General features: G+C 38.3%; 1 protein-coding gene across 1 annotated transcript in view; it reads right to left on the bottom strand.

Moving 5' to 3' along the window:
- The window catches only part of LOC143300337 (FH1/FH2 domain-containing protein 3-like), a 120,193-nt gene continuing 99,403 nt past the window's right edge, over window positions 1-20,790 (bottom strand). The window contains exons 27-33 of the mRNA XM_076613938.1: window positions 19,691-19,852; window positions 16,168-16,286; window positions 15,434-15,508; window positions 13,983-14,175; window positions 12,447-12,564; window positions 4,450-4,608; window positions 1-30 (exon numbers count right to left, since the gene is read on the bottom strand). Coding sequence (XP_076470053.1) covers window positions 2-30; window positions 4,450-4,608; window positions 12,447-12,564; window positions 13,983-14,175; window positions 15,434-15,508; window positions 16,168-16,286; window positions 19,691-19,852 — 855 coding nt within the window. The 3' untranslated portion in view covers window position 1. The remainder of the gene's footprint in view (window positions 31-4,449; window positions 4,609-12,446; window positions 12,565-13,982; window positions 14,176-15,433; window positions 15,509-16,167; window positions 16,287-19,690; window positions 19,853-20,790) is intronic.

The following is a 20,790-nucleotide window of genomic DNA, read 5'->3' as shown; positions in this document are numbered from 1 at the left end:
CTCATCTGTCCGAGTATATACTGCTCACAGCTGAAAACGAAAAAGAAAAATCATCATTACAAAATTTTGCACACCATGTACTTTTTTTCCCCTCTCTCTATCCGTCTTTTTTCCTCTCTGTACGCGCAGATCACACTCGCAATAACCTTAATATCTTCATTGCACAACTTGAGAGGTAAAAACTACCTAAAAGCCTTTAACTTTTACTTCCATTTTCTAAAGGACTTTTTTTTTTAATTTCATTTTTGGGTCACAACTTTTATCATACCATCACATAAGAAATAAACTCCAGTAGTGATTTTATTCTCCATGGATACGTGTTCATTGTGAAATAGTGATTAAAGACACATATTTCTATAAATATCAGAAACATACCAAGGCATACGCAAATAATGCCACATACCACATACAAATCACACAGACACAAACACGTGTGGCACGTCCGCACAGAAGAAGAACAATGATTGTGAAAAAGAAAGCAGTAGCGGTGGACGTTTTACAGTTCATACTCTATTCTTCATGACATAAGGAAAACACGCATATATATCATATCATATCAGTGTGCAGTTGTAATTGATGATTTTAAAGATTCATTTAAATTTGTTCCTTTTTGTACCTCACTCTAGCCATGGCTTGCTTTCTTTTTTGCTTCTTATTTTGTTTGATAAGGACATCACCAAAAACGGAATGTAGGAGAACCAACTATTAATACACTGGAGTATAATCCAGTTACTGACTGCCATACGCCTTTCGATCTGATACCGTGTTGTGGTTTTTTAAAGTGCGTGAAAAAGCGTTCGGAAATGGTACCTCATTTTGTGTCCACGTTAGCAAAATCAATAAATGCATCCTTCCAAAACACCTTCTTTTTCTTATGACAAAGAAAATTATCTGCTTCACAAAAGTTAATATTCTGAATTTCAAGGTGTAAAAAGTTATTTTTTTTAATTTACGCTTTAAGCTTTTTTTTCCTCTTAATCAGCTCAACTTAATGGCTTTTGGCTTTCATAAAGTAAAAAAAAAAAAGTGTCAAACTCCTTTGAAAAGTTAAACAACACAAAATGATACTCAACGAAATAAGCTCTGGTTATCCTTACCATTCCTCATTACTCCATGACACACTTAGAAATAAGCTCAGGTGATGATGATTATGATTATCATTCGTCGTGATTCCATGACACACGCAGGAGATCTGACATTGACAGCGCCGAATTTGCTGACAGTTAAAACTCTTGAAACTATGATCTTGTTGTTGATTATGATTTTCTTCTTGTTCTTTTCATTATTATCTTTTTTTTCAATATTGTTGTACCCGAGACGAAATCGCGCATATTGGATGGTTTACCTGTAACCATGCTGGGTATACCTACTACTGTCAACGTAATTGTTTGCGCGTTCATCTTGCATAAAACAGTGCATTCACCGTCGACTGTTACGCACTTTCTAATCTCTTCCACTGACTGTGATATGCAATGATAAAGCATTTTTGCAGACACCAAAGAGGCGTACACTTAATCACGTCTGCTTTATTTTCTTGAACAAATAATTATTGTACATTCAGTTTCATCACAGCTGTGACAGCTTTGAAGTCCCCCCTGACCCCCGAGCTGATTTGTGAAGAAAAATAGTTAAATTTGTAGGTATCAAAAGTCAGTTATTTATTCATTTTGCACATATTTTTCACACAGAAAACATTTAGCTGTCATTATGTATTTCAGTGAGGTATGTACTACATGGTATATAGTATACAAAATACAGAATTACTTGTGCAAAAGTCAATGCTACAAACTAGAAACTAGAAGCATAAATAAAGCTGTTAACATTCAACATACATTAGTAGAGTGCATTTCTATAACATATACCTTACATAAAAGTTGTATGAATACACGAAAGCCATACAACACATCACCAGTATCATTGCACACGTCTCAAGTGTATATAATCATTTTTTTTCATCACTGGTACATTTACACAAGTTATTAACACACGAAGCGAGTCTACACTATTTTTGAAAGTTGCGTGCCAGTAATACAAACAAGTGCGCAAGCACGCTAGCACTCACACACACACACACACACACACACACACACACACACACACACACACACACACACACACACACACACACACACACACACACACACACACACACACACTCGAACACACATTCAGCAACAAATATTTTTTCTGTCATTACCTTCATCATAGATGTTTCTTTAACAGATACAAAACAATTCACTCCATAAAAATGCAACATGCAAATTGTGAACTGATTCCTTTTCTTTTCAGAAACATACAGAATAGCCAAAAACGAACATCAACTTCAGCTTAAAGCTTGCTTCAACAACAACAAGAAAAGCATAATATAGTTGCTGCCGATGTGGCCATGCTAAAAGGTCATGGCAAGAGGACAAGACGACACACAGTCACAGACACTGAGCATGCACTTGCTTTTTACCTAGTTATCACTATCCCAAAAGGCTGAAAGAAAATAAATGTGATGAGTAACTCAATATAAGAATGATGGGAGAAAGAAAGAGAAAACAGAACAAACCAAGAGAAGAGGATTTAATGGATGGACCTAATGGATAGACAGAGAAATGGAGCGAGAGAGAGAGAAAGAGAGCAAGCGAGAGAGAGAGAGGGAGAGAGAGAGAGGGGAGAGAGAGAGAGAGAGCTGCTGGGACCGAAAGAGACTGAAAGCATGAACAAAAACAAAAAAAATCAATACTAGTAGCAACCAAACAGAATTATCATCTATACGATAAAAGGAAAGCAACAAAAATACTGCATCCCATTTTCTAGTATATGTTCATGAAAATCAAGCAATGTACAGCAAAGTTGGACTCAGTGATTTGTCATAAAAAATGAAGCGAGACAACTCCCAAAAAAACAAAACAAAAAACAAACAAAAATAACAAAAACTGTCAGATGGCAAATAAAAATAAATACAAGAGAGGCAAGGCCGTCAAGATACTTTTAAAAAAATCCAAGCTTTTTATGTACTGAGTATAATTTCAAAATGTAATGTTTAAAATGAGAAAGATCAGTTTAAAGCAAATTAAGTCCCCTAGCATTAATTACAGAGTAATTTCCTTTTTTTACTATCTGCACCAAAACGTTTGCAAAATAAATAAAACTTCCATGCTTAGCTAAAGAAGTTCCTGTTTGAACAAAAAAATGATGATAATGACTGCTCTTGTTGTTTTGTCAGAATATCAGATCAAAGTGCCAAGTTTAGAGAATACAAAAAATATAAATATAACAGTAAATGCAGTTTGCATATATTTAGGCTTCATTTTTTATTTTTTTTGTGCCCATCCCAGAGGTGCAATATTGTTTTAAACAAGATGACTGGAAAGAACTGAAGTTTTCTTATTTTTATGCCTAATTTGGTGTCAACTGACAAAGTATTTGCAGAGAAAATGTCAATGTTAAAGTTTACTACGGACACACACACACACACACACACACACACAACCGAACACCGGGTTAAAACATAGACTCACTTTGTTTACACAAGTGAGTCAAAAACCAACACAAAACCAGACACATGAACAGAATTATTATGTGAAGTTAACCATGGAATGAATGAACAATGACGATGGTTGAGATAGTCATTAGCAATTTTTCTTAAAAACAGCTGGTATGGCTGCAGTTGCCCTCACAGGATAACTCGTCAGACAAGTAGTATTATCTTTGCCCAACGATCTCCAGTTTGCTGTCTCTGAAGGTTTTCTATTCCCCTCAACCCCTCACCCACCCCAACTTCCCCTATTCTTCCTCTGCTTTGTTTTCTTATTTAAATGTGGTATTTGTACAGTCCTTCCATGACAGGAAGCCTTGTTTGTCAGCACTTATTTTCTTCCACCATCGTCTTGATATGTTTAGCCTTAACGTTGTTGCAAACAAAAATCCCACACAACTACATCAGTGTAAGTTGCAACCGCAGGCTCTTTAAATTCAAAAAACCAATACTATTCGCATGGGCATAAAAACCATAGTATTAGCAACTACTTACATAAAATAACACGAGCTGTGAAACTATAAACGAACGCAAAGATATAAACACAAACACTTTCAGACTCTCACAATAATAATTATAGCAAACCCATTGCAAATGTGACTTTAAAGAACTGTGTTTAACTTTCGCTAATTTGTGTACACAAGGAAGTAACAAAAATAATCCAACAAGAACACACACATTGTTTTTCCGATTTTGTGTGTGTGTGTGTGTTGCTTGCAATGGCTGATTTTCATGTTATGCTTTCCCCACCCCACAACCTTCTTCTTTCCTTTATTTCATTTTTCTTTCTCCTTTTTTTTTTTAGAGGATGTAATAATAATAAAAAATAAAAAAAAGAAGCTGTATAAGCTTTAGCCTCAATAAAGATATTTTCACTTGACGTTCCTTCACACACACACACACACACACACAATACTACTCACATGATCGGCGACTCCGAGAGCGCCGGCGGTCGCGCTGAGAGCGGTTGGAGGGAGCGGTGGCGGTTCGAACACAGGCCTCCAGAATCTCGTCATCCCCCGTGTCGTACATGTCGGAGTCCGTGGTCAATCCCCCGCGGGACGACCCCAGGGAACGGGCGTCTAGGAGTTGAACAGTGGTAAAGACAGAAGATTAGATACTTCTAGGGGTTGAACAGTGGTAAAGATAAGACATAAGGTAATTCTAGGAGTTGAACAGTGGTAAAGATAGAAGATAAGGTAATTTCTTTGAGTGGAACAGTGGTAAAGATAAGATATAAGGTAATTCTAGGGGTTGAACAGTGGTAAAGATAGAAGATAAGGTAATTCTAGGGGTTCAACAGTGGTAAAGATAGAAGATAAGGTAATTTCTTTGAGTTGAACAGTGGTAAAGATAAGATATAAGGTAATTCTAGGGGTTGAACAGTGGTAAAGATAGAAGATAAGGTAATTCTAGGGGTTGAACAGTGGTAAAGATAAGACATAAGGTAATTCTAGGGGTTGAACAGTGGTAAAGATAGAAGATAAGGTAATTCTAGGAGTTGAACAGTGGTAAAGATAAGACATAAGATAATTCTAGGGGTTGAACAGTGGTAAAGATAAGACATAAGGTAATTCTAGGAGTTGAACAGTGGTAAAGATAGAAGATAAGGTAATTCTAGGGGTTGAACAGTGGTAAAGATAAGACATCAGGTAATTCTAGGGGTTGAACAGTGGTAAAGATAGAAGATAAGGTAATTCTAGGGGTTGAACAGTGGTAAAGATAAGACATAAGATAATTCTAGGGTTGAACAGTGGTAAAGATAGAAGATAAGGTAATTCTAGGGGTTGAACAGTGGTAAAGATAAGACATAAGGTAATTCTAGGAGTTGAACAGTGGTAAAGATAGAAGATAAGGTAATTTCTTTGAGTGGAACAGTGGTAAAGATAAGATATAAGGTAATTCTAGGGGTTGAACAGTGGTAAAGATAGAAGATAAGGTAATTCTAGGGGTTGAACAGTGGTAAAGATAGAAGATAAGGTAATTTCTTTGAGTTGAACAGTGGTAAAGATAAGATATAAGGTAATTCTAGGGGTTGAACAGTGGTAAAGATAGAAGATAAGGTAATTCTAGGGGTTGAACAGTGGTAAATATAAGACATAAGGTAATTCTAGGGGTTGAACAGTGGTAAAGATAAGATATAAGGTAATTCTAGGAGTTGAACAGTGGTAAAGATAGAAGATAAGGTAATTCTAGGGGTTGAACAGTGGTAAAGATAAGACATAAGGTAATTCTAGGGGTTGAACAGTGGTAAAGATAGAAGATAAGGTAATTCTAGGAGTTGAACAGTGGTAAAGATAAGACATAAGGTAATTTCTTTGAGTTGAACAGTGGTAAAGATGACATAAGGTAATTCTAGGGGTTGAACTGTGGTAAAGATAGAAGATAAGGTAATTCTAGGGGTTGAACTGTGGTAAAGATAAGACATAAGATAATTCTAGGGGTTGAACAGTGGTAAAGATAAGACATAAGGTAATTCTAGGAGTTGAACAGTGGTAAAGATAGAAGATAAGGTAATTCTAGGGGTTGAACAGTGGTAAAGATAAGACATCAGGTAATTCTAGGGGTTGAACAGTGGTAAAGATAGAAGATAAGGTAATTCTAGGGGTTGAACAGTGGTAAAGATAAGACATAAGATAATTCTAGGGTTGAACAGTGGTAAAGATAGAAGATAAGGTAATTCTAGGGGTTGAACAGTGGTAAAGATAAGACATAAGGTAATTCTAGGAGTTGAACAGTGGTAAAGATAAGATATAAGGTAATTCTAGGGGTTGAACAGTGGTAAAGATAGAAGATAAGGTAATTCTAGGGGTTGAACAGTGGTAAATATAAGACATAAGGTAATTAAGATAAGATAAGATAAGAATAACTTTATTATCTCCAACTGGAGAAATTTGGTCAGGTGCATTATCACAACATAGACAAGTAAACAACATGGGGACCATAACTGTAAAAGCCAACAACAGCCCCAACAAATATTACGAAGATACAAATGTAAAAAATATCACATACATCGTTTCATACATACATCCACACACTGCAGGTAATAACTAGTATTCTTAATGTAAAAACAGAAAGAATTAAGAAACATTATTTGAATATAATTATAAACATAGCCTACTATACTGCACATTGATTATAATAGACAGATAAGATAAGAATAAAGATGAATTGCGGAAAACCACAACCAGATAATCAGCACACACCCGCACCGCACCCCCCCCACCCCCACCCCCCACCCCACCCCACACACGCAGATAACTTGATCAAACAAGAGTAATAAACATATGTTCTCAAATAAAAGCATTTCACATATTCGCTTATAAAAACATTGCAATTAATTATTACATCGTAATTATTAAACAGAAATATATTTAGAATATGGACGTTAGCATTAGACATATTCAATGTACATTCATCCTGCATATTGCACATTATTCGTCCTACATATTGCACATTCATTATAACCAATTGTCACGTTTTAAGCTCAGTAAACACACACACACACACACACACACACACACACACACATACACAAACACACACACACACACACACACCACAACTAGAACAAGGTACAGCCTATCATGCACGGACTTTCACACGTCTCACATGAGAGTGCGCGCGCGCACACACACACACACAGAGTTCTGAAGAATTTAAAAGGTGGATTGAACGTGGAATAAAAGTCTTCAGAGCTCTGGATTTCAACTTAAAAGTTCTGTAGCGTCGTCCTGATGGCAATAGCTCATAATACTTTGCTAAAATATGGGTGTCGTCAGTTGCTATCTGCCTGCTTTTTTTAACCACTCGACTTTCATACAGCTCTTGCATACTAGCTTGTTTCACTCCCACAATTTTACTGCATACACTCATGACATCGTTCAAAACACGCTTACTCCTCACTCCCAAACTTCCATACCAGCACATAAATGAAACTGTAAGCACAGACTCGATACAACATCGATAATAACTTTGAAGAATATTTGAATTTATACCAACATTTCTAAGCTTCTGTAAACAAAAAATTCTAGATTGACATTTCTTATGAATGGAATCAACATTTCTGTCAAAAGTCAGCTTATTGTCTAAGATGGTCCCTAAATATCTATATTCATTGACCCTCTCCACTGTTTGACCATCAATAACAAGGTCAGCTACAGGCAAGGGGTCTTTCCGAAAATCTATTAACATTTCTTTTGTTTTCAATACGTTGAGATCCAGATAGTTTTTCTCACACCAGGAACAGAACTTTTTAATTTCACTGAAATAAATAGCATCAGAGTTGGGCAGATCTTCAATTGCTGAATCATCAGAATATTTTATGACAGGAGTTTCCTCCGTGCCTCTGCAGTCATTTGTGTACAGTGTAAAAAGAACAGGGGACAGCACTGTACCTTGGGGTGCACCAGTAGAAGTAGATTTTAGAGAAGAGTGGGCAGAATGAAAGCGGACGGACTGAGTTCTATTGAGAAGAAAACTTATTATCCAAAGAGTAAGCTTCGGATCAACATCCATGCCTAGCAGTTTGAGGGCAAGGAGATGAGGTTGTATTCTAGGAGTTGAACAGTGGTAAAGATAGAAGATAAGGTAATTCTAGGGGTTGAACTGTGGTAAAGATAGAAGATAAGGTAATTCTAGGGATTGAACAGTGGTAAAGATAAGACATAAGGTAATTCTAGGGGTTGAACAGCGGTAAAGATAAGATATAAGGTAATTCTAGGGGTTGAACAGTGGTAAAGATAAGATATAAGGTAATTCTAGGAGTTGAACAGTGGTAAAGATAGAAGATAAGGTAATTCTAGGGGTTGAACAGTGGTAAAGATAAGACATAAGGTAATTCTAGGGGTTGAACAGTGGTAAAGATAAGACATAAGGTAATTCTAGGAGTTGAACAGTGGTAAAGATAGAAGATAAGGTAATTCTAGGAGTTGAACAGTGGTAAAGATAAGACATAAGGTAATTTCTTTGAGTTGAACAGTGGTAAAGATGACATAAGGTAATTCTAGGGGTTGAACTGTGGTAAAGATAGAAGATAAGGTAATTCTAGGGGTTGAACTGTGGTAAAGATAAGACATAAGATAATTCTAGGGGTTGAACAGTGGTAAAGATAAGACATAAGGTAATTCTAGGAGTTGAACAGTGGTAAAGATAGAAGATAAGGTAATTCTAGGGGTTGAACAGTGGTAAAGATAAGACATAAGGTAATTCTAGGGGTTGAACAGTGGTAAAGATAAGACATAAGGTAATTCTAGGGGTTGAACTGTGGTAAAGATAAGACATAAGGTAATTCTAGGGGCTGAACATTGGTAAAGATAAGACATAAGATAATTCTAGGGGTTGAACAGTGGTAAAGATAGAAGATAAGGTAATTCTAGGGGTTGAACAGTGGTAAAGATAAGACATAGGGTAATTCTAGGAGTTGAACAGTGGTAAAGATAGAAGATAAGGTAATTCTAGGAGTTGAACAGTGGTAAAGATAAGACATAAGGTAATTCTAGGGGTTGAACAGTGGTAAAGATATAAGGTAATTCTAGGGGTTGAACAGTGGTAAAGATAGAAGATAAGGTAATTCTAGCGGTTGAACAGTGGTAAAGATAAGACATAAGGTAATTCTAGGAGTTGAACAGTGGTAAAGATAGAAGATAAGGTAATTCTAGGGGTTGAACAGTGGTAAAGATAAGACATAAGGTAATTCTAGGGGTTGAACAGTGGTAAAGATAAGACATAAGGTAATTCTAGGGGTTGAACAGTGGTAAAGATAAAAGATAAGGTAATTCTAGGGGATGAACAGTGGTAAAGATAAGACATAAGGTAATTCTAGGGGTTGAACAGTGGTAAAGATAAGATATAAGGTAATTCTAGGGGTTGAACAGTGGTAAAGATAAGACATAAGATAATTCTAGGGGTTGAACAGTGGCAAAGATAGAAGATAAGGTAATTCTAGGGGTTGAACATTGGTAAAGATAAGACATAAGATAATTCTAGGGGTTGAACAGTGGTAAAGATAAGACATAAGGTAATTCTAGGAGTTGAACAGTGGTAAAGATAGAAGATAAGGTAATTCTAGGAGTTGAACAGTGGAAAAGATAAGACATAAGGTAATTCTAGGGGTTGAACAGTGGTAAAGATAAGATATAAGGTAATTCTAGGGGTTGAACAGTGGTAAAGATAGAAGATAAGGTAATTCTAGGGGTTGAACAGTGGTAAAGATAAGATATAAGGTAATTCTAGGGGTTCAACAGTGGTAAAGATAAGATATAAGGTAATTCTAGGAGTTGAACAGTGGTAAAGATAGAAGATAAGGTAATTCTAGGGGTTGAACAGTGGTAAAGATAAGACATAAGGTAATTCTAGGAGTTGAACAGTGGTAAAGATAAGATATAAGGTAATTCTAGGGGTTGAACAGTGGTAAAGATAAGACATAAGGTAATTCTAGGGGTTGAACAGTGGTAAAGATAAGACATAAGATAATTCTAGGGTTGAACAGTGGTAAAGATAGAAGATAAGGTAATTCTAGGGGTTGAACAGTGGTAAAGATAAGACCTAAGGTAATTCTAGGGGTTGAACAGTGGTAAAGATAAGACATAAGATAATTCTAGGGTTGAACAGTGGTAAAGATAAGACATAAGGTAATTCTAGGAGTTGAACAGTGGTAAAGATAGAAGATAAGGTAATTCTAGGGGTTGAACAGTGGTAAAGATAAGACATAAGGTAATTCTAGGGGTTGAACAGTGGTAAAGATAAGACATAAGGTAATTCTAGGAGTTGAACAGTGGTAAAGATAGAAGATAAGGTAATTTTAGGAGTTGAACAGTGGTAAAGATAAGACATAAGGTAATTCTAGGGGTTGAACAGTGGTAAAGATAAGATATAAGGTAATTCTAGGGGTTGAACAGTGGTAAAGATAGAAGATAAGGTAATTCTAGGGGATGAACAGTGGTAAAGATAAGACATAAGGTAATTCTAGGGGTTGAACAGTGGTAAAGATAAGATATAAGGTAATTCTATGGGTTGAACAGTGGTAAAGATAAGATATAAGGTAATTCTAGGAGTTGAACGGTGGTAAAGATAGAAGATAAGGTAATTCTAGGGGTTGAACAGTGGTAAAGATAAGACATAAGGTAATTCTAGGGGTTGAACAGTGGTAAAGATAAGACATAAGGTAATTCTAGGGGTTGAACAGTGGTAAAGATAGAAGATAAGGTAATTCTAGGGGTTGAACAGTGGTAAAGATAACATAAGGTAATTCTAGGGATTGAACAGTGGTAAAGATAAGACATAAGATAATTCTAGGGGTTGAACAGTGGTAAAGATAAGACATAAGGTAATTTCTTTGAGTTGAACAGTGGTAAAGATAGAAGATAAGGTAATTCTAGGGGTTGAACAGTGGTAAAGATAACATAAGGTAATTCTAGGGATTGAACAGTGGTAAAGATAAGACATAAGATAATTCTAGGGGTTGAACAGTGGTAAAGATAGAAGATAAGGTAATTCTAGGGGTTGAACAGTGGTAAAGATAAGACATAAGGTAATTCTAGGAGTTGAACAGTGGTAAAGATAAGACATAAGATAATTCTAGGGGTTGAACAGTGGTAAAGATAGAAGATAAGGTAATTCTAGGGGTTGAACAGTGGTAAAGATAAGACATAAGGTAATTCTAGGGGTTGAACAGTGGTAAAGATAGAAGATAAGGTAATTCTTGAGGTTGAACAGTGGTAAAGATAAGACATAAGGTAATTCTAGGAGTTGAACAGTGGTAAAGATAGAAGATAAGGTAATTCTTGGGGTTGAACAGTGGTAAAGATAAGACATAAGGTAATTCTAGGAGTTGAACAGTGGTAAAGATAGAAGATAAGGTAATTCTAGGGGTTGAACAGTGGTAAAGATAGAAGATAAGGTAATTCTAGGGGTTGAACAGTGGTAAAGATAAGGCATAAGGTAATTCTAGGGGTTGAACAGTGGTAAAGATAAGACATAAGGTAATTCTAGGGGTTGAACAGTGGTAAAGATAGAAGATAAGGTAATTCTAGGGGTTGAACATTGGTAAAGATAAGACATAAGGTAATTCTAGGGGTTGAACAATGGTAAAGATAGAAGATAAGGTAATTCTAGGAGTTGAACAGTGGTAAAGATAAGACATAAGGTAATTCTAGGGGTTGAACAGTGGTAAAGATAAGACATAAGGTAATTCTAGGGGTTGAACAGTGGTAAAGATAAGACATAAGGTAATTCTAGGGGTTGAACAGGGGTTGAACAGTGGTAAAGATAAGACATAAGGTAATTCTAGGGGTTGAATAGTGTTAAGGTAAAAGAAAAGGTAATACAATTCTTTAGTTTCGAGGATAATAGATAAACGATTGTGTGCTTTGTTTCTTCCCCATCTTGTATATAGGGTCTATATATTACATCCTCATGGCGTAGCGTCGCTTAGGTGACTGATGATATAGTATATACTACATGATAATACAAGATTATACCAACAGCATGCACATGAAAAACATCTGTCCCAATTCTGATATGTGGAAAATGAGGCTGAAATATTTTTTGTTTACTGAGACTTAGAATCAGAAACAACGCTTATCATCACAAGCCACTGGAAATCTTGACGTTTTGGACTTTTTACATTCATTATCACTTGTTTCTCTTGTCAAACCATTTATCTTTTATGAAGTCCATTGAGTAATTTTCTTTCATTGTATTTCTATTTATTCCAAACATCCCCCTTGGATACCATGCTCTATCTACCCTGTTTCTTCTACCTCACCATTCAACTCACACCCCTCTTCAACCTTTTAAATGATTACATTCAAATATGAAATTTCATACTTTAACAAAATTAGTATAAATCACCAGTATGTGAGGCGGGACATTAAAGAGAAAATGCTTCCTCCATATTAAGTCCTTCTCAGCCACTGACCGAATTTCCGTCTGCTTTTCTGACCAGGGAAGCCCCTCTCGTCAGCGCTGATGTAGCCGTTCTTCAGAAGATTGTTCAGCTGTTCGTCTTGCTTGTTGGACTTGCTAAAGTTCTCCGTCTGTGGGGAAAAACAAACAAACACACATTCTGCTATGCACGAGGTAAAAGTTGCACACGTTTGTGAATGTGTTCTGGTGGAGTGATGGCCTAGCTGTAACGCGTCCGCTCTAAAAAGCGAGAGAATATGATGTGTGCAGGATCGAATCCCACACTAGACCTTGAATAATGGTCTGGACGCTGATCATTCGAATGAGACAATAAATCTGTGTGTTGCATGCACTGTGCGCACGCAAAAGAACCCACAGCAATAAAAGAGTTGTCCACAATGACAGGAAAACAATTACACTTGCAAGCAGAAAAAGGGTAGCGCGGCGCTGCACTGCGGCAAAGCGTTTCCCTTTGAGAAGTTCTACAGACATCGTTGATCCTTTATCCCTGGATCTTATTTCTAAAAACATGCACGGACTTCGTGGATCATTTTAAACAATCTATTGTGGCCTCGCAGATAATTTCTCCCCCGCGTCTTCTTCCTAACAAACAAAGATTGATTCTACTGACCTACTTGATAATTTTTGCCCGGGTCTTCTTCCTAAAAAAAAAGATTAATTCTACTGACCAGGTGGATCATTTTCCCCCCGGTTCCTCTTCCTAAACACATTCCCAATGCTACTGACCACGTGCATCAGTTTCCCCCGGTTCCTCTTCCTAAACAAATTACCAATGCTACTGACCACGTGCATCAGTTTCCCCCGGTTCCTCTTCCTAAACATATTACCAATGCTACTGACCACGTGCATCAGTCTCAACGTGTCTTCTTCCTAAACAAATTACCAATGCTACTGACCACGTGCATCAGTCTCAACGTGTCTTCTTCCTAAACAAATTACCAATGCTACTGACCACGTGCATCAGTCTCAACATGTCTTCTTCCTAAACAAATTACCAATGCTACTGACCTCGTGCATCAGTCTCAACATGTCTTCTTCCTAAACAAATTACCAATGCTACTGACCACGTGCATCAGTCTCAACATGTCTTCTTCCTAAACAAATTACCAATGCTACTGACCACGTGCATCAGTCTCAACGTGTCTTCTTCCTAAACAAATTACCAATGCTACTGACCACGTGCATCAGTCTCAACGTGTCTTCTTCCTAAACATATTACCAATGCTACTGACCACGTGCATCAGTCTCAACGTGTCTTCTTCCTAAACATATTACCAATGCTACTGACCACGTGCATCAGTCTCAACGTGTCTTCTTCCTAAACAAATTACCAATGCTACTGACCACGTGCATCAGTCTCAACGTGTCTTCTTCCTAAACAAATTACCAATGCTATTGACCACGTGGATCATCCCCCCCCCCCCCCCCCCCGTGTCTTCTTCCTAGAAAACAGATTATTTCTACTGACATCGCAGATAATTGTGTCCCAGGGTTTTCTTCCTTAAAAAAAATTTAAAATTCTACAGACCTCGTGGATCATCTTTCCCCGGGTCTTCTTCCTCTCCCGCTGGTTGGCCTTCTTCTCCATCATGTGCAGCACCTTGTCCCGCGTGGTGCGGTACTCCAGGGCGAACTCGCTCATCACCTTGCAGAACTGGTTGATGGGCATCTCCTTGGCCTCGTGCACCGGCAGACCCATGTACAGCAGAAACTTCTTGTACCTGAACACCATCAATAAAGGCGGAGGAGGGAGAGTGTTTGGTAAACTATTTCTACAGCATGGATTTCTAGTAATTTCTTGTACCTAGGCGGTACCTAGGTGGACGAAGGGGATAGATGTGGCTCAAAGACTTTCTATGGCATGAGTTTCTTGTACTTCCAACAGCATAAAAAAATGTGGGGGCGGGGGATAGAAGTGTTTGGCTGACTAGCTGCTTTCGTTGTACCTGAACAGCATAAAAAGGTGGGGTGGGGGAGAGGGGGGTGATAGAAGTGTTTGGAAGACTAGCCTGGATTTCCTGTACCTGAACGGCATGAAAAGGTAGAGGAGAGAGGTAGAGGTGTTTGGTTGAATATTTGTATGGCATGGATTCCTTGTATCTGAACAACATAAAAAGGTAGAGGAGTGGGATACAGGTTGGTAAACTATTTTGTACGGCATGGATTTCTTGTACCTGAACTGCATTAAAAGGTAGGAGAAAGGGATAGGGGTGTTTGGTAGACTATTTGTATGACATGGATTTATGTATCTGAACATCATAAAAAAAAGTTAGCGGAGTGGGATGGAGGTGTTCAGAAGAATTATTATTGTATGTAGAAAAATGTTTGTACCTAAACACAAAAAAGTGGAGGAGAGGGATATAATCATATGGTATATTATTGTGCACTATGAATTTCTTGCACCTAAAAAGACAGAGGAGAGGGATGGAGGTGTTACATACAGATAGGTAGACTGGTACATCAGTGTACAACAGCAGTTTCCTGTATCTCAACAACAACAACAACAACAACAAGAAAGGTAAAGGAGAGGGATAGAGTGGTCGCTTAGTGGTAATGTGTCCACATAGGAAGCGACAGAAAATGACAGCATGGGATCGCATCCCACACCCATCACTATCCGCCCCCCCCCCCCTCCACTTGAGTGGTGGTCTGGACGCTAGTCATTGGGATGATACGATGAACGGATGTCTGTGTATACCATGCATTAACCACACACAAAAGAACCCATGGCAACAAGAGGGTGAACCCTGGCAAAATGATGCCGACAAATCCACTTGGATAGGAAAAGAAATACACTTGCGGCAGAAGTTAGACATGAAAGGGTGACGCTGCACTGTAGCGAGGTGTTCTCCCCGGGGGGAGACGCCCAAACTTCACACAGAGAAATCTGTTATGACAAATATTAATACAATACAATTCAACATGGCGTAACACGATATACATACAGAGAGAGAATCTGCAATGTTCAAATTGTCTGACCTGTTTTGAACCCTCCTGAAGATGATCTGAAGCAGCATAATTCTCTCCGCAGCGTCAGCCAGAAACAGTGACATTCTGCAATGAAAATCAGCTGTATTAGCATTGCCTCAGTCTTCACTGCAACCAAGAGCTCGTCAGAATCATAACATTATACCATAGAAAACAGCTCAAATGCTTGACTTCATATCGTAAAAAATGTACGCAATCTAAAGAACAACTATGACCCAGAATGAATCCAAGTATTTGTTGTCATGTATCTATCTGCTTGATGGGAAAAACCTCATACTTTCCGCCATGTGTGTAAGTGTGTGTGTGTGTGTGTGTGTGTGTGTGTGTGTGTGTGTGTGTGTGTGTGTGAGTGTGTGTGTGTGTGTGTACGTGAGTGTATGTGAGAGAGAGAGAGAGAGTGTGTGTGTGTGCGCGCGCGCACGCGCGTGTGTGTGTGTGTGTACGTGTGTGTGTGTGTGTGTGTGTGTGCGTGTGTGAGTGACAGAGAGAATGACAGGGAGACAGAGAGTGAAGAGAGAGAGAGAGAGAGGCAGAGCCAGAGAGACACAGAGAGAGAAAAACGGATGAATGATTGAAAAGAAATACCAGTAAAAAACAGAGATCAGTATATAACCAAACCTCAACATTAAATAAATAGATAGATAAATAAATAAATGAATAAACAGAAGAATAAGCACGCAGACAATAACACAAACTAATAACCAATCAATCCAGTGACTACTCACTTGGTCTTAAGATCTGTAGAACTCCCGTCATGCTTCAGTATTGAACGTAAGTGATCCCACGATGCTTTGCAGTCATACTCCATTCTGTCCAGCTTGCGTGACACTTCTTCCCAGTCAACCTGAGAAAACAGATATTATCATTTCAAATCTCCTGATCGAAATGTAACAGACATATGGAAGTCACGTACGAACACAACATAAACTCCTCTACGATTGCGGTTGACTTTCATTTTGCATTATCGAAATGTTCTTTTTTTTTTTTTTCAGGTCTCTTGAACAATGAACACAAAACCCTCTTTATGGCAACAATACCATATTATTTTCTTGTACCTATTCATTTTGTTGCTGTTATACTATCATATATATAACGACCAATGATGTTAATCATGTCATGGAGTGATGGCCTAGAGGTAACGCGTCCGCCTAGGAAGCGAGAGAATCCGAACGCGCTGGTTCGAAACACAGCTCAACCGCCGATATTTTCTCCCCCTCCACTAGACCTTGAATGGTAGCCTGGACGCTAGTCATTCGGATGAGACGATAAACCGAGATCCCGTGTGCAGCATGCACTTAGCGCACGTAAAAGAACCCACGGCAACAAAAGGGTTGTTCCTGGCAAAATTCTGTAGAAAAATCTACTTCGATAGGAAAAACAAATGAAACTGCACGCAGGAAAAAATACAAAAAAATGGGTGGCGCTGTAGTGTAGCGACGCGCTCTCCCTGGGGACAGCAGCCCGAATTTCACACAGAGAAATCTGTTGTGATAAAAAGAAATACAAATACAAATACAAATGGTGGTTTATTTACAGAATCTTAAACCATAATCGTATATGAAATGACTATTAAACACACCAACAAATCGGTGTAAAGGCGTTGAGCACACACCAATACTTCAATCCAAAGATCAAAGCTTCGTAAAAAAAAAAAGAAAAAAAAAAAAGGCGACTCCGTCAAGGTAAGAACATTAAGTATGGGAAAGGCTGGTGATAAGAATGAGGCTGAGAAGTATCCTGAAACAGTAGGGAAGTATCCTGAAACAGTAGGGAAGTATCCTCAAACAGAAAAATTGAACAGCGATATTTCCCCCATCTCTCTCCCTCTCTTTGACTCTCTTCTATCTCCAAGTCCAATGTGATTGAAACATGGGGAAAAGGTTCCAAGTGTCAGGCAGAAATAGCCATAAATGAAGAGAAACATGAACAACATGAACAGTCTCTCTCTCTCTCCCCTCCTTCTCTCTATCTCCCTCCCTTCCCCCTCTCTTTTTCTTTCTCACTCCCCTCTGACTGTCCATCTTTTGTCTCTCTCTATGAGCACAGAAAAGTCATTCATTTTCTTTTTCTAACAACAAGTTCTTTTATTCAAATTGCAAACGCCTTGGCAGAAACAGGTGTTGGACACCTGATCCAGTCTTCAGCAGTCATCAGGGTCCCAGACCTGTTTCAGCGTGGTGTTGCGTCCTTGGGAGAGGCACTTTAGTCCGATCTTCCTCACTCCACCCAGGTCGTGGATAGGTAACCGACATCAGTTGGGGAAGGTTACATGGCCGTAAAATGGATATGGGAACTTGAACGTTTTATCGCTTTTATTTAAATTAAAGGTATAACAGGGCAAGCAATGAAAGATGTTGTTGTAGTTGTTGTTGAATTCTTCTTCTTCTTCTTCTTCTTTTTTTTCTTCTTCTTCTTTTTCTTCTTAATCAATACAATACAATACACAATACGCAAACTTTATTGTCTATACTTTGGTACAGAGATTTTCTTTTTGGTAGCAGTACATGTCCAACATAAGAAGAAAACAACAAACAAATAAAATGAATAGAAAATAAAAAGATAAATTAAGTGGCACCAAATGGAAATAGCAATATACAAATATACAGATTACTGAATTCAAGTGCCTATCCATTTCAGTCAGCCAAGCCGCATTCCCACAACACACACACACACACCATGCGCACACACACGCACACATACAAACACATTCTCTCTCTCTCTCTCTCTCTCTCTTCACAAAGTATGCAACTACAAAGATCACAGTTCATTTAAAAATCAAATATCACCAGAGTAAGACAAAAATTAAACCAAAAAGCAGCACTTCAATAGTTCACACACACTAAAAAAAAAGAAAAGAAAAAAGATACTTCACAGAAGAACAACTTTCATTCATTCATACAAATCAAAAGCCCTAACACAACTTCTTCACCCCCCCCCACACCCCCATATCCCACACTCCCCCTCCTTTGGAAAAAACAAAAACAAACCTAGATATGATAAGATAAGATAAGATAAGAATAACTTTATTATCTCCAACTGGAGAAATTTGGTCAGGTGCATTATCACAACTTAGACAAGTAAACAACATGGGGACCATAACTGTAAAAGTCAACAACAGCTTTTACGAATATTACGAAGATACAAATGTAAAAAAATATCACATACACCGTTTCATACATACATCCACACACTGCAGGTAATAACTAGTATTCTTAATGTAAAAACAGAAAGAATTAAGAAACATTATTTGAATATAATTATAAACATAGCCTACTATACTGCACATTGATTATAATAGACAGATAAGATAAGAATAATATAAATTGCGGAAAACCGCAACCAGATAATCAGCACACACCCGCATCCCCCCCCCACACACCCACCCCACACACGCGGATTACTTGATTAAACAAGAGTAATAAACATATGTTCTCAAATAAAAGCATTTCACATATTTGCTTTTAAAAACATTGTAATTAATTATTACATCGTAATTATTAAACAGAAATATATTTAGAATATGGACTTTAGCATTAGACATATTCCATTGTACGTTCATCCTCCATATTGCACATTATTCCTCCTACATATTGCACATTCATTATAACCAATTGTCAAGTTTTTAAGCTCAGTAAACACACACACGCACACACACACACACACACACACACCCACAACTAGAACAAGGTACAGCCTATCATGCACGGACTTTTACACGAACAAAAGATCCCGTGTTATTCAAATGAAGGAAAGCATTATGAAGGAGAGTTAGAATAGCATCGTCAGTACTTCTGTGTGCTTTATAAGCAAACTGAAGAGAGTCAAGCTGCTGTTCAGTGAAAGAAAGAAGATGGCGGAGAATATTTTTTTTCAAAGCATTTCATCACTACTGAAGTCAGGGCAACAGGACGGTAATCATTTAGTGCGGCTGGGGTTTTTTTCTTGGGGATAGGACAGATAGTGGATTTTTTCCAGATGCTGGGGACAGAACAGTCCTTCAGAGACCAGTTGAAAATTTTACAGAGCACGTCACACAACTGGGAAGCACATGTTTTCAGTAATTTTCCGCAGATATTGTCGGGGCCAATTGCCTTCGTGACATTCAGTTTTAAAACCTTATGTCCTCAGAGACCCACACCCAGGCTTTATCAGACTGGCAAATCACAAATGATGATAACATCAACAATAAACGGGGATGTGGGTGTGGGTGTAGGTGTGGGTGTGGGTGCGGGGGCTAAGGACTCCTACCCGAGAGCAGCGGGTGATGGAGCCGATCTCAGAGTAGAGGTCTGTGGTGTCCGGGAACTGTTCAATGATGATGTTGCACAGGTGGTACAGCAGCGAGTGCTTGTGGACCGTGTCCTTCACCTCCGGCACACGTTGCAGGAACACCAGGTTGAAGGCTCGGGCCTGAAACACCGCATGGATAAAGCAGGCACAGATACACACACACACACACACACACACACACACACACACACACTCACACGCAGGTGATGCACATTCGCGCAACCACTAGCTCATACATATGCGCGCGCGTGGACACATGTGTACGTGGATTTATTGTACATGCAGGCGGTTTACTGCAACCTCTCTCTCTCTCTCTCTCTCTCTGAGTTACACGTTTGTAAATGTGCATGCGCGTGTACTGTTTGGTGTACATTTTAGTTTGCTTTTGGTGTTCTTTTTGGCGTGTTTTATACTAGAACTTCGCGGTGTTTTTTTCAAAGTGGTCAATGTAATTTGATACGATAGCACTGGGCAGTTTCAGTTTCTGTTTCAGTAGCTCAAGGAGGCGTCACTGCGTTCGGACAAATCCATATACCACATCTGCCAAGCAGATGCCTGACCAACAGCGTAACCCAACGCGCTTAGTCAGGCCTTGAAAAAAAAAGGTGAATAAATAATAGATAAGCGTAAATAAATGAGTAAATAAATAAATAAATAATAATTATAATATAAAAAGGTCGTAATAATAATAATCATAATCATAATAAATAAATAAGACAACAATGATGATAAATAAGCAAATAAATGTAAAACATGAAGACACACATTGACACATACACCCACACATGCATAACAGATATGCACCAAACATGCAGTTTCACAGATATGAAAGAACAGTCAAATACACATAAACGTACATGAGCCCCAACACACACACACACACACATTACCCTGCACCTCCTCTACCCCCCTCCTCCACATACTCATTTCTTGGCTACGTATCGCAGCTTCCACGACACACACACACACACACACACACAAACACACACACACACACACACAGATGAACACTTACTTGTACAAGCACACACATATACGCCCATATCCCCCACCTCCAA

This window comes from Babylonia areolata, chromosome 26, assembly GCF_041734735.1.
Source record: "Babylonia areolata isolate BAREFJ2019XMU chromosome 26, ASM4173473v1, whole genome shotgun sequence".
Classification (NCBI taxonomy): domain Eukaryota; kingdom Metazoa; phylum Mollusca; class Gastropoda; order Neogastropoda; family Buccinidae; genus Babylonia; species Babylonia areolata.
The sequence above is the reverse complement of the archived record's forward strand: the minus strand, read 5'-3'. Positions and strand labels throughout refer to the sequence as shown.